Genomic DNA, 14,278 nt, shown 5'->3' on the forward strand with positions numbered 1-14,278 from the left:
ATTTCCCCAAATGAGTATGGTATGGAGGCTTGAGTCCTCATGGGTGTACTTGGCGTTATTATCAATGATTCTTGTACTTGTCGCTGCTACCTGTTAAGTGTTATGGTTGATTTTATGAATATTATCTGATATATATTGCTTTCTATTTTGAGTTGGCCGATGATATCTACTCAGTACTCGTGTTTTGTACTGACCGCTACTTGTATGTTTTCTCTTTGTTATTTGTGGAGTGCAGCAAACGTACGGTCGTCTTCAACTCAATCGCAACTCTATCCAGTCTTCATCACGTCAGATTTCAGGGTGAGCTATTGTTTCTAGCTTGGACTGGATCTTCTTCTTCACGTCTTGATGCCTTGAAGTTCTGGCATGGACTAGCTGTTTAGTTATTTTAGCTTCTTAGATACTCTTAGATTTAGTAATTTGAGGATAGATGTTCTTGTGATGATGACTTCCAGATTTTGGGGATAATGATAAGTTTTGAGTTTTAGAAGTTAATTATTGATTTCGTTAATGAGTTTTTAAGTCTTCCGCATTATATTCTGCCTATTATGTTTGAAATGTTGGGGTTTAGATGGGTTGGTTCGCTCACATAGTAGGATAAGTGTGGGTGCCACTCACGACTCGTTTTGGGTCGTGACAGATTGCTGATGTGACATCTCTCAAAAGCTAGGATTATTATTTATCTTTTTTTATTATTTTTTGAGTTTTTTCTTAATTTTAATTTGTGTAATGTGTAAACGACCATTTGCACCTTTACCTTTATTCTTTTTGTTTCATCGCTACTAATAAATGTATTTAAAAGACTCATAAATAAAATACAAATAAACGTTGCAATAACAAGCCATCATTAATTCCACCTTAAATGACTATTGTAACCACTTTAATATGCACTTAAAACTCAGAATTTGAAGCATTATTAGAACCAATAGTTACTTTATGCAAAAGTCTCATCACAAATTTGTTATGCAAATTGGCCATCTATTGCATTTCCCCAATATTTATAAATAAAATTGACCCTTCTCCCCAAGTCTATACAACATCAACAAACTCAATCATGTTTGCGTTGTGATAATTTTTTTTAATCATAATTGTTTTGTGATTATATGCGGTTACGGATCATTATTGATATCCAAATATCATCATTCAAAATGTCATTTTTTTTCAGACAACAGAAAGATCTCAGGTAAAATTATCAGGATCTCGAGCATTCATTTAAGTGAATATTATCACTGAAAATTTTATTTTTTGTGCAGGCAATAAAAATATCTCAGGTAAAATTATTAGAATCTCAGACATTCATTTAAGTGAATATCATCACAGAAAATTTTCATCTTTTTTTGTAAGTAACAGAAAGATCTCAGGTAACATTATTAAAATCTCAGGCATTTGTTTATGTGAATGTCATCACCAAATATTTTATTTTTTTTGCAGGCAACAAAAAGATCTCAGATAAAATTATTAGGATCTCAGGCATTCGTTTAAGTGGAGCACCACAAGTATATTATCTTTTCAAATGTTTCTATTATAATTTTCATAAGTTATTCGTTTGTTCTATTTGTGGAGCTTGAATAACATTTCTATCTATAGAGTGTATTAAGACAAAAGAAAAATATAAAACAATTGGTGAAGAACAAAGAAACAATCAATTAAAGGAGAAAATCTATTTGGTTTGTATATTTTTCTCCAATGCCAGATGGTTAACAAAAAAGGAAAAAATGAACATGTCGATACTTTTTGTTTTAATTATACAGTAACTATAGTATCTGTGAGAGAATAATAACGAACTTGAAAAACACACTATTAAAAATTTAAAACAATTTAAAATATGAATTCTCGGTCGACAAAGCACTATCATTCACAAGTATTTTGATATCTTTGACTCATCTATTTACCTACCATTGTTTTTGTTTCTTCAACCAAATAAAATGTTACTATTGTTATCAAATAGAATGTTACGCACACTTTATATGAAAACTAACATGCTAAAAATTAATAAAGTATATATATATAAACTCAAATATAGGAGATGAATGAATAATAAAACAATTCTTTATTGTTTTATAACATTTAAAAAAATTTCAGCCAATTAGCATTTAGTTCATATATAAACCATAATAGTAAATCATTTTTTAAATTAATAATGAATTTGTAAAATGGATAATGATACCGCGCGAAGCGCGGTTAAATCCACTAGTTTTTTAATAATTGAAAATACATGAATTAAAAAATTGATAAAAATAAGTTATACATAATAAATGAATATTTATAGAAATATCACCTTTTAGTGTATTTATTATCATTATTTCCTTTAAGTTTTACAAATCTTCAAAATGTCTCATTTTTCTCTAAGTTAAAAATGTCATTAGTGTATCCCTCTTTTTAATGTATCAATACTTTGATTTTTTGGCCATTAATATATCGGGACTCTCCATTAATATATCCAACCCTCTTTTTAATATATCAGTGCATGTATCTAATCCTTTTTTTAATGTATCAGCGCTTTGATTTTTTGGTCATTAATGTATCCAATCCTCTTTATATCAACGCTTATATTATCGTATCCATTTAAAAAAAATTTGTAATTATAAATTTTTAATGAATAAATTATAATTTACCTTAAAAATATGAGATATCTCTACTTTGTGCCCATAATAAATTACATAAGATATTAGCATTAACATGAAATAAGTTTGGGTTGGTGGTCTATGAAAGCCAGTCCATCAGACAAATTAAGACCTCTTGATCATTGGATACTCATATTCAACGACATCAACTTTCTACTACTAGCATATTTAAGCCATCTACTTGAGAATATTGTAAGATTTTTTATTTTTTTATTTTATTACTCGGTGTTTGGAGTCTACGTTAGAGTTTCAACTAAATTTAAATCGTGCTTTTCAAGGCCATTCGAGGGTAACGCTTCAAATATGATTTTTTTCATTCCCGATGCTTGAAATCGAAACCTCTAGTTATAGATGAGTAATCCCAACACTATATTACAAACCATGTTGGTAATATTGTAAAGAACTTTGTTTAGTTTGTTTCCTCCTACACTTAAAAAAAAGTTACAAAAATTGTTTTAAAGAACAACATTTTCACAATGTGAAAGAATAAATTATTTTTACATAAAAAGTACTTATAATCTTAAAAATAAATAGGAATAAATACTTAACTTATAAAATTAATTATGTGATCAATGTGGTGGCAAAGAGGAAAAATAAATACCTAGAAATAACAAAAAAGATCCAATTTGCTCATAAATATTATAACTTTATGAAAAATAGATAACAGGGAAAAGACATAAATGTACATTAAAAAATCATTTACACGCTTAAATTATTTTAATAATTTATTACATGTTTTTACTATTTAAAAGTGAATTTAACGAGTGACACGATACCTTTCTAGATTTTTTTTTTTTTTTGAATAACTCAAAACTTTCATTTACACGTCATTAATTGGGACAATTTTGTAATAAAAGTTTTGAGTTATTTTCACTTCTTTTTTTCAATATAAGAAAACCTGAGTTTGCGAAGAGAAAACATCGGCTCAGCAAACCCTTTGCCTGTCTCTGTTACAGAGAGGGTTGCTTACTCGCAAATCTTCATCCGATTCAACTAATTTGGTGGACTGAGAAGAAGAAGAAGCAGTAGACATGGGAGAAAGGAAGGTTTTAAACAAGTATTATCCGCCGGATTTCGATCCGGCAAAGATTCCCAGGCGAAGACAGCCGAAGAATCAGCAGATGAAAGTGCGTATGATGCTTCCAATGAGTATTCGTTGTGCTACTTGCGGAAATTACATCTATAAGGGTACCAAATTCAATTCCCGCAAAGAGGACGTTGTTGGCGAGGTAATTTTTATTTAAAACCATTTAGTTTTGCTAAAATCTTTCAATTTTGCGAATTTGGGGTTTTTGTATATGTACTATTCAACTAATATCCTTGTGGGTTTTGTGAAATTTTGTGAGAATTATGTGATATGGGTAGTGAACCTTAAATTGAAAGTTTCATGAGTATATGATAACCTGAGATTCTTGAATTGAGTAACTGTTGATGAAAAGTTCGGAACTTGGCTTGGGAATCGAATAGTCCAATGAGTTATGAGGGATATCGGTTGGATCAAATATGCACAGTGTTATGGCAAATTGTTGTTGATTAAAAACTTGTTTTCCCCTGATTTGGTTAAGCAAAACATTGCTTCTTCTGTGCTGCTTATGTTCTTAAATTTGTAGATTATCCAATATCAGTCATTGACATCTATGTTTTGGCCAGAATTTCTTATTGTAATCTGCAATGGTTACTATCTTAGTTTCCAGTTAGAGTTATCTTTTAGGTGACATGAATATGAATAAGATGTAAAGCGTGTGGACAAACCTGTCAACAAGATCAGTGAAGAGCTCAAGTTCATCGAAGGTGCCATAAACATCATAGATGTCGTCAGTTGTTGTGAGATGAACAGAAAGCTTTGTTGAAAGTTTTCTGCAGTATCAGAACCGAGGATTTGGAGAGAAACCAACAGCCCCCCCCCCCCCCCCAATCTTTCCCTCACAAATGTCATCTTTTTAATAAGTTTAATGTTCTTGTCCCACCAGCAAAACATATCCTCAAGTGAAATTGTCGGTATTGAAAGGATATTATAATCAAATTAATGTGTTTGATATGCCAGACTTTTTTCAAGGGGAATTGTAACTAATGAGTCATTTTTTGGCGTTCATTTATCTGAAAATATCATTACAAAGGAAAAATTAATTTTCCTTACTAAACCTTCACTATAGCATGCACAAGAGAAGGATAGCTTCCCATGAAGTCAATTTTCCTTACAACTATCTTTATTTTTGACTTCATGTTCCTTGTTCCAATTAATAAGTAGACATTATTAGTCTTTCTTTACCACTCAAACTCTTCATTAATACACTTCACGGCTTGCTATTAATAATCTTGTATATATGTGTAAAATAGGTGGGTTTCGTACTTAGTACTTATGTAAGCAAAATCCTACAAATATTTGTATATAATCTAGATAAATACTAGTTATGTTGGAGGGAGGGGGTTGAAAATGAGGTGTGTTGGAGGGTGGTGAAGACATAATCATTGTGGAATGCGACGAGTGAAACCTGCTTTCTCTACTTCTACTAGGGGGTTGAAAATGAGGTGTGTTGGAGGGTGGTGAAGACATAATCATTGTGGAATGCGACGAGTGAAACCTGCTTTCTCTACTTCCTACTAGGATAGTCATTTTTGGCAGAACTCTCAAACTATGAACTAATTTTCAACTACAAAATACGTCGCCAAGAAATTTTGTAGATTACAATTTTCATATTTTTCATACCATCATGTCACCTAAAAATTTGTAGGTTAACCAATAGAAACCATTAATATCTTAATCATCACAGATCAGATTTAGAGACAACATCATAATATTCAGATGTGTATTCAGGTTTAGACGTTTTAATAACGCACATCTTTATTATCTGATGTATATTCAAATTTAGACATCTTTTTCTTAATGAAAACAAATGCACATATTAATATTCAGATGTCTTAATCTTAATGGAAACAAATGAGACCTTAATGACTGAGATCTGAATGATTAAGATTCAACCTCCATTAAGTGCAAACAAATAAGGTCTTACGCTGTAGTGGACATGTTCTAGTATATGCGTGTGTGTTTGTATGTTCTTGACTTGAATTATGATCATGTGTTTTATGTTCTTGCCCTGATTTGTAATCATGCATCAAATTATGCAGACTTATTTGGGAATACAAATCTTCAGATTCTATTTTAAGTGCACAAAGTGCTCCGCAGAGATTACTTACAAGACAGACCCCAAGAATTCCGATTATACTGTTGAATCAGGTGCAACTAGGAATTTTGAGCCTTGGCGTGGCAAAGACGAGGTTAGAATTTTATGGACTTGTCTTCATTATAAAGAATTATATCAATTTGTTGTATTTGTATCCAGCACTTCCTTCTGTAGAGGAAAGAGCGTGAACCTTATGTATGACTTAAAATATTTCGTTTTTTCATTTTTCAGGTTCCCGTTTCTTGTGCATTCATATTTATGTTTTCTTTTTCTTTTAGGAAATTGAGAAGGAGAAACAAAAAAGAGACGATGAAGAAATGGGTGATGCAATGAAGTCCTTAGAAAATAGGACATTGGATTCAAAGAGAGAAATGGATATTCTTGCTGGTTTAGATGAAATGAAATCTCTGAAGGTGACTTGTGAAGTTTCTTCTTGAGTAATTTTGTGTTGCTACATTGCTGTGGTGTATATCCTGTTTTCGTTTCTGACAATTTTCTTACTTTGTAAACCCCAACTTTTTCAGTCAAGGCACGCCACTGTGAGTGTAGATGCGATGCTTGAAGCTTTGCAGCGGTCACATGAATCCAAGGTATGATGATGTTTTATATTGTTTTCGGGTTTGAATTTTTGATTAGGAGTGAATATTTTCTCCTTGATGATTAAGTGTCTGTAGCATATCAATTCTGTTAATTGGTTAATTTAGAGAACTCCAAATTTCCTACATAAAGTTGCTGGATGTATAAACTTCTTTATACACATGGATTTCACTTGAGATCAGTCATGGCCAAAGCGTTCAAGTTCATCGGATCAAATCATTATGCTCCCCCTCCCCCCCCCCCACCCCCCACCCCATTCAAATTCTATGTGCTGAATGATATTAGCCCTTTTAATTAAGAATCAAATGACAGACTAAAATTTTCAATTTAGTTCATTCTTGAACACCATCTTTTATTAGATATTGTCTAATTGCCTACCTCAAGCGCAAGACACCTGTTTAAAACAAACAGAAAAAGGAAAAAAAGAACAGAATAACTGAAATTAAAAGTAAAGGCTAGTTTTTTGTGAATCCACATATTTTGAACTCTGATTAGATCATGGGAGGTGTTCAATTGTTAGTAGTGTGAACCATAGAGAATTTTAATTGAAATTGATATATGTGAAAGCAAAATTTAAAAAAGAATCTTAAACAATTTTTTTTTTTGAACAAGTAAAATTTGTATTATAACTCATTTATCAATTCAGCACACCCCTTTACAGCAAGTCAAAGTATAGCAATATATCAAAGGACTCCCAATCCTAGCTTGAATCTAACACATCTAGAATGTTTAAGGTACCATTTTTACTTTACATGCAAGGAACATTAGCTTGGAAATGATGTTGGTGTTTGTTCTTAGGAAGCTCTAAAAGTATCTGTAAATCTAGTAAGGAGTATGGAGAAAAATAATGACTTAAATGATAGGTTATTCAGGATGATGAGAATAATCACGAGTGGTAGGTAAGCTCTAATAGCTAATTATGAGAATCTGTTGACGTACCTTTTTATAATTAGTTGCCGAGTATGTGAAACATTTGTTGCCTGCCTTTTCATCATATTAATGTCAATCACCTTCACAGGAAAAGAAGATGGAGGAAGACGATGAAGCTCTCATAAGATCAATTTTCCAGGTTTGTATACCATAGTCTGAATAACTACTATTTGTTCATAGGAGTGCTTCTAATAGTGTAAATTTCTTAGCAATTTTTATGGCCTTGTAATTTCAAATCAGGGATCAAGAGAGACTGTCAAAAGAATCAATGATGAAGAACTTGAGGACGATGACGATGATGACATGGCTTTCTTTACCCGTGAAAGTGCAGGGTCAGAAAACAACTCTCTAAAGGTACAAGTGCCTGGTCATCTTATTCAGTTTTCCAAATTCCAACTGTTATATTGCCAACAACCTACTTCTGTACAACACAGAACTAAACAATTAAATGGCAGCATCTACAAAATGATTAATCTCCTTTACATTGGACCTGCCATATGTCTGATATACAACTAAAGAAAAGTAGAAAATACAATGTAAATTCATAAATTAGATTACAGCTCTGTTGGGAGCAGCGCATCTACTGTTAGACTTAAATCTGAATGCAATATCATGTCTTAAACTTCTTTTGGTGTTCCATTTAAACACTATGCTTATTATTGTGTAAATGCAGAAGAGAAAGGTTTCGGAGGAACCTGATGAAAAGCCCACAGACTTTTTGACGAAAGCCAGCATTAATGACATCTCTAAAAACAAAGGTAGGTTGAGTTTATTCATCTGATTCCCTTCTGAGGGTATCATTGCTTCCCATAATTCCAACATCCTTGTATGACATTTGGTGGATGAAATATTATAAACTCTTCAATGATTGTAGAATTCGTAGGTTTTACTTGGGGAAAAGTAGTAATAATAGTCAAATTCACTTTTTTTTGGGACATTCTGATAGAAATAGCTTCTGATGGATCTCTAACCCTATTTTCACGACCTATCTTACAGATAAAGCATCGATAGGTGATAGTAAAATCATTTTGAAGTCCTCATCAGTCAAAATATCCATAGTGAAGAAGCCAGTCTTACACTCCAACAGCAAGCAGACAGTAGAAGTAAACAAGCAAGACTCGCAGAGCACTGATGCTGCGACAAGCAGTGGTCTGCTCTCGTTGTGTCAACAATATGATAGCGATGATGATGATTGATTTAGTGATCCTTTCAACCTCTATTTGTCCAGATACATCCGCCAAATCTATTAACCGCAGGTGTGATTTTCATCGGGTATGATCTTTCTATGGGCAGTTGAAATGTATGCAAGCTCAAGCTTTGGCTCTGCTAACCATCTGTCAGTATCAATTGGGATGTGTATGCGTTGTATTTTAAAAAAATTTACAACCATCTCAAGTGTTCGAAAAAACAGTTCATTGTTAATGCAAAACATATGTCATGTACTCTCATTATACTTTGCCTTCTTTCTAATTTATGTGATTTGTTCTATAGTTTAGTCGTTAATGAAATGATTCGTAGCAACAATTTTTTTTATGGCTTATGTTACACTACAAACCACTAGTGGATTACTTTGGGTACGTTATCGTTGTAGGTTTATACCACATGTTCCAAAAAAAAACTTTTATTTCCATTCAAACATTGAGACGGAGTGAGTACTGTTTTTATCTGCTTTTCTAGTAATTTCTAAATTAACCTAGGAAAAATTGAAGCTTTCGTGAGTATGGAGTGTGTATTGGTTTGATCTTATGTATCATCGATTCTTGATTTCTAAATATGCTAAACTAATAATTAAATTAACAAGATATCTTATATCGATTTTTATTTTATTGGTATTGATTTTTAACGATCTTGTTTAATCAATAAAAGGATGTTCATAAAATAATTACGTAATTTGTGCAACAAGATAATAATGTAACTCATAATATACGTAACCTATAAAAAAGGTGCAACATAAAAATAAAAGAATTAAGACAATGCCGTGAATCGAAGGCAAAGGTAGATAAAATATTTATATTAATATTATGTAGGGGTAAAGAGCAAAGTAATACTCGGATGTACCAAATAATTCAATATTAAAAATTTAATGGATTCAATTTAAAAACATATATAAACCTGTGCCAATATCCAAGTAGCCCGACCCGATAAATTGGGGAACCCTAGCCACGAACACACATGCTATATAAATCCCCTTAAAACCCTAGAAATCTTGCGCCCCTCTTATGCTTATCAGTTCCAGAGAAGGGATTGCCCAGGTAAAATCTTGCTCTTGAAATTGTTTGTTTGTTTGTTATGTGAAGAAAAGGTGACCAATTAGCCAGTCACACACACATCGTTGGATGTTCTTCTCCGTGTGAATGGTCAGTATGTCACCGATAGTAATATCAAATCAATGGTGTTTGATAGTCTTCTACTTGGTGAATTGCGTTTATTCCGCTCTCACCCACCAGGCTATTCCCATTACATTGAAAAATTGGGTTGACACAAATCCGAAAAATTGTTGGATTGCATCTTTAAATCTAACAAATTGTTATTTTCTGAAGAAGTCAGATTTAATAATCAAAAGACTAAATTAGGTTTTTTTTTTTGTTGATATTTTTGCAAACTTAATAATTAGAGCAGTAGCTACTTTTTGAGTTAAGGAGCCGGATGCATCTGGTGGAGGTAAACAAATTCAAAATCTTTTGATAACGGATTGTATAAATTGAAACAAGTAAAACCCCTGATGGTATAACTTTCAAGCAGTAATTATAATTTTTCTATTAAATTTTGATCTGATAGTTTTAAAATTAATATATTTTGAGTCAAATACAAAATTTTTTAGGAATTTTATTTTTTAATTTTGAACCACAATACTAAGTTCATAACTTAGGCTTATAATTTTTTTGTGTGGATAATATTTGTGGATGAAAAAGAAAAAAAAACTTTCTCCCCTTTCTTTTTTTCCTTTTTGATCCTCTAACCACAAATATTATCCACGTCAAAAAATTATGGGCTTAAGTTATGGACTTAGTATTGTGGCCCAAAATTAAAAAATAGAATTTTTAATTTTTTTTTGTATTTGATTCAAAATATATTAATTTTAAAACTATCAAACCAAAATTTGGTGTCAACAACTTTGTTTGATTAGGATCGATGAAAGAGATTTTGGTCAAACAAAGTTGACGAATCAAATTTAATTTGATAAACATTGAACAAAACAATTGACACATTAGTAGAGCTTTTAAGCAAGACTCCACATTAATCGACTGGGAAGAAAATAATAAACAAAAAACGGAAATTGATTGTAAACTAAGAAAATTAACATACTTTTGATGTTACTTGCAAAATTGCACAATGAAGGTGGTGTACCTTTTGAAAGAAGGATGATGCGAATAACATGTCACTTTGAATGTGGTGATAACCCAATGTGTCTCGTTAAAAGCCGGACAACCCAACTTGAACTTATCGTATCACTTAAATAGAGGTGACAATCCATCGTGTCTTTTTGAAAGGAGGACGACTCAAATTGAACTTAATATGTCATTTTAAAGGAGATGACTACCCAATCATGTCTCTTTGAAAGACGGACGACTCAACTTGAACTTAACATGTCATTTGAAGGAAGATGATGACCCAATCCTGCCTCTTTGAAAGACGGACGACCCAACTTGAACTTAACATGTCATTTAAAAGGAGATGACAACCCAATCTTGTTTTTTTGAAAAACGGATGACCCGACTTGAACTTAACATGTCATTTAAAGGGAGATGACGACCCACTATTGAACTTAACGTGTCATTTGAAGGGAGATGACAGCTCAATGTTGAACTTAACGTGTCATTTGAAGGGAGATGACAACCCAATATTGAACTTAGAGTGTCATTTGAAGGGAGATGACAACCCAATATGTCTCTTTGAACAAGTTGAACTTAACATGAATGACGTATCACAAAATCTGCAATATCAATGTTAGTAGCAAATATAACATAAATTATGCAAACATGTCCATATGAACAAGGTATTAGCCAATGCAACGATTCAAACTTAATAACATCATGAATTAAATGAAATGCCAATTTAAAATGGAATAAAAAAAGTGTCATATTGAACGGTGTGACAAACCAATTTTGAAAGAATTAATTTATTTAAAAAAATAAATTAATTTCTAAAAGATATCATTTTAAAGGGCATGACGATCGAAAAATAAAAAGATGTCATTTTGAAGGATGTGACGACTCAAAAATGCAATTTTGAACTTTGAATCTGTCCACAAAGTTATTTGGACAAATATGGAGCATAAAAATAAAATGATGTCATTTTGAAAGGTATGACTACAAAAAAATAAAAATATGTCATTTTGAAGCCATGACTACAAAAAATGCAATTTAAACTTTCAAAACGGTCTACAAAGTTATTTGGACAAATATTGGGCAACAATTTAAAATGAAGTCAGTTTGAAAGGTATGACGATCCAAATTTAAAAGATGTCATTTTGAAGGGTATGACTATCGAAAAATTAAAAAAAAAATCATTTTGAAGGGTATGACTACCAAAAATGCAATTTAAACTTTGAAACGGTTCACAAAGTTATTTGGACAAATATCAACAATGAAACGGTCCACAAAGTTGGTATGGACAAATATCGTAAAGTGGGTTTCAACCCATTTTTTATTTTATGAACAATGAAACATATTTTATATGGACAAATATCGTAAAGAATTTATATGTTTTAACAACAAAACATAAAATAACAGCAAAAAATAAAATAAATAAAATAAAATAAAAATAGAAAACCCCTTTGAAAAAATAGTTTCGGTTATAGATAATAATGACTATAGTTCTAATGAAATTGATATAGAAGAAGATTTAGAGATAGTACAAGAAAGACTAAGCACATCAAAAAGAATAAATAATAATGATATACCACAAATATCATCAAAAATGAGTACTTCAAATAGTTCCAAAAGAATAAATATAATTTCACAAAAATTAATAGAAGAAGAAATAAAACCACATTATTATTATATAACAGGAATAATGGAGCGAAGAAAATATTTAATACTAATAAATACAGGACAAGAAGAAAGCTATATTACAAGAGAGTTAGTAATGGAAGATAAAATAATAACTATGGAACACTCATGTTCAGAATTATCAAAAGTATTAATAAATATTGAAGAAACAACGGAAAAGAAATAATAATTGGAGGTATACCAATGATAATAAAATTTAAAATATATCGAGGAAATGAAAATATAACATTAGGAATAAAATGGTTAGAACAAGTAAAATCATATAATATAGAGGATAAACAACTAACGATAAATTATCAAAATAAAAAAGTCATAATAAAAAAGACTTTAATATTAAAAAAATATATGAAAATATATATACTCGCGAAGATAATAATAGAAGGATATTATAATAGATATTATACACCAATGATAGATACAGGAGCAGAGACTAATTTATGTAAATACAATTGTTTACCAGAAGAAAAATGAGAAAAGTTAAAAAACACCAATAGTAGTAACAGGATTTAATAATGAAGGAAGTATGATCACATACAAGACAAAAATATAAAAATACAAATATGAGATAAAATATTAATTGTAGACGAAATATATGATTTTGAATTAACAACAAAGGATATGTTATTAGGAATGTCAATTTTAGAAAAATTATATCCACACATAATAACAAAAACACACTGATGGTTCACAACACCATGTAAACAAGAGATAGGAGCAAGAAGAGTAGGTAACAAAAGAAGAAAAACAACAGAATGGATTAAAGGCAGTGAAAAAATTACACAAAAATTAAAAAAATATAAAAGAAGAAAACCCTAGATAGAATTAATTAAATACAAGTAAGAAAGCACAGTCAAGTAAATTTTTTAATCAAGTAAATACAAAACTTTGAAGCCAAATAGTAAAGAAGCACCTCAAGTAAAAATTTTTTATAAAGAAAATATAAGAATTTGAAGCCTAATAGTAAAGAAGCACTTGATCAAATATATATAAGATTTTGAAGTTAAATTCTTTCTCTATGATGACCTAGTTTGACTTGGAACGAAATTTAAGAAAAGAAAGAAATCTTGTGATTCTAAATTAGAGTTATGTCATATATACCAAAATATCCTTTAATATTGTGATCTTAAACATGTCATGTGAAAAGTCAAAGTGTTGTCAAAAAATAAAATGAGTCATTCTTTTTGAAACAAACTAAAAAGGAAATATTAACATTCTTTTTGAAACGGATGAAGTAGTAAATAAACAAACTCAAGTAAAAATAATTTTTTTTCTAAAATAAAATATTCTAATTAAAAAAAATAAAAATAACTTATATAGCTATACTCATATATTTAATTCTATATAAAAAAATCAAAAACTATTTGTTTCTTACATGTTTTTAATCGAGTTGGGAACCAAAATAAACCACAAAAATATAAAAGTAACTAAAATAAGTCACTATTTTAGTAAGTAACTAAAATAAGCTTAGTGGAAGAAAAAGTTTCACTATATTTAATTTTCTAAACGTTTTCCGTTACTGGCATAACGTTTATTTTTAATATATAACGGAACTTTTTCTTCCACCTTATAAAGTGGAAGAAAATCTTCCACTTTATAAAAAGTTACATTTTCATCTTCACCTTCACCTTCTCTCCTTTTTCTTTCCATGGCTTCCAAAAAAAAATTTTACTTTGAAGATGGTCCTAATCCGACAGTTTGAAGCGGCCCCACACTAAACAAATCAAAATTTTGGAGTAGCACAACCCGACAACATACAACTCATATTCGTTGCTTTAGTGCAAAAATAGATAAGATTGCAGCCTTGTACTTGTAGGGAAATTTTATCTTTTTTAGAATGTGATTTTGATTTGATTTACTTTCAACCTTAGACTTAATTTAGTTTCGGTTAGGAAGGCATCTAAATTTATTGATAGAAAACTTTAGGTTTACACGT

At 30.7% G+C, this 14,278-nt stretch overlaps 1 protein-coding gene across 1 annotated transcript; it reads left to right on the forward strand.

Moving 5' to 3' along the window:
• Window positions 1-3,466: 3,466 nt before the first annotated feature.
• Window positions 3,467-8,841, forward strand: LOC101245976 (uncharacterized). The gene is made up of 8 exons (XM_004246022.5): window positions 3,467-3,853; window positions 5,751-5,900; window positions 6,085-6,219; window positions 6,331-6,396; window positions 7,422-7,472; window positions 7,574-7,687; window positions 8,007-8,091; window positions 8,330-8,841. The coding sequence occupies exons 1-8, from the start codon at window positions 3,656-3,658 to the stop codon at window positions 8,527-8,529; spliced, it is 999 nt and encodes a 332-aa protein (XP_004246070.1). The 5' UTR covers window positions 3,467-3,655; the 3' UTR covers window positions 8,530-8,841.
• The last annotated feature ends 5,437 nt before the right edge of the window (window positions 8,842-14,278 follow it).

This window comes from Solanum lycopersicum, chromosome 8 (genome assembly GCF_036512215.1).
Source record: "Solanum lycopersicum chromosome 8, SLM_r2.1".
In the NCBI taxonomy this organism is placed as follows: domain Eukaryota; kingdom Viridiplantae; phylum Streptophyta; class Magnoliopsida; order Solanales; family Solanaceae; genus Solanum; species Solanum lycopersicum.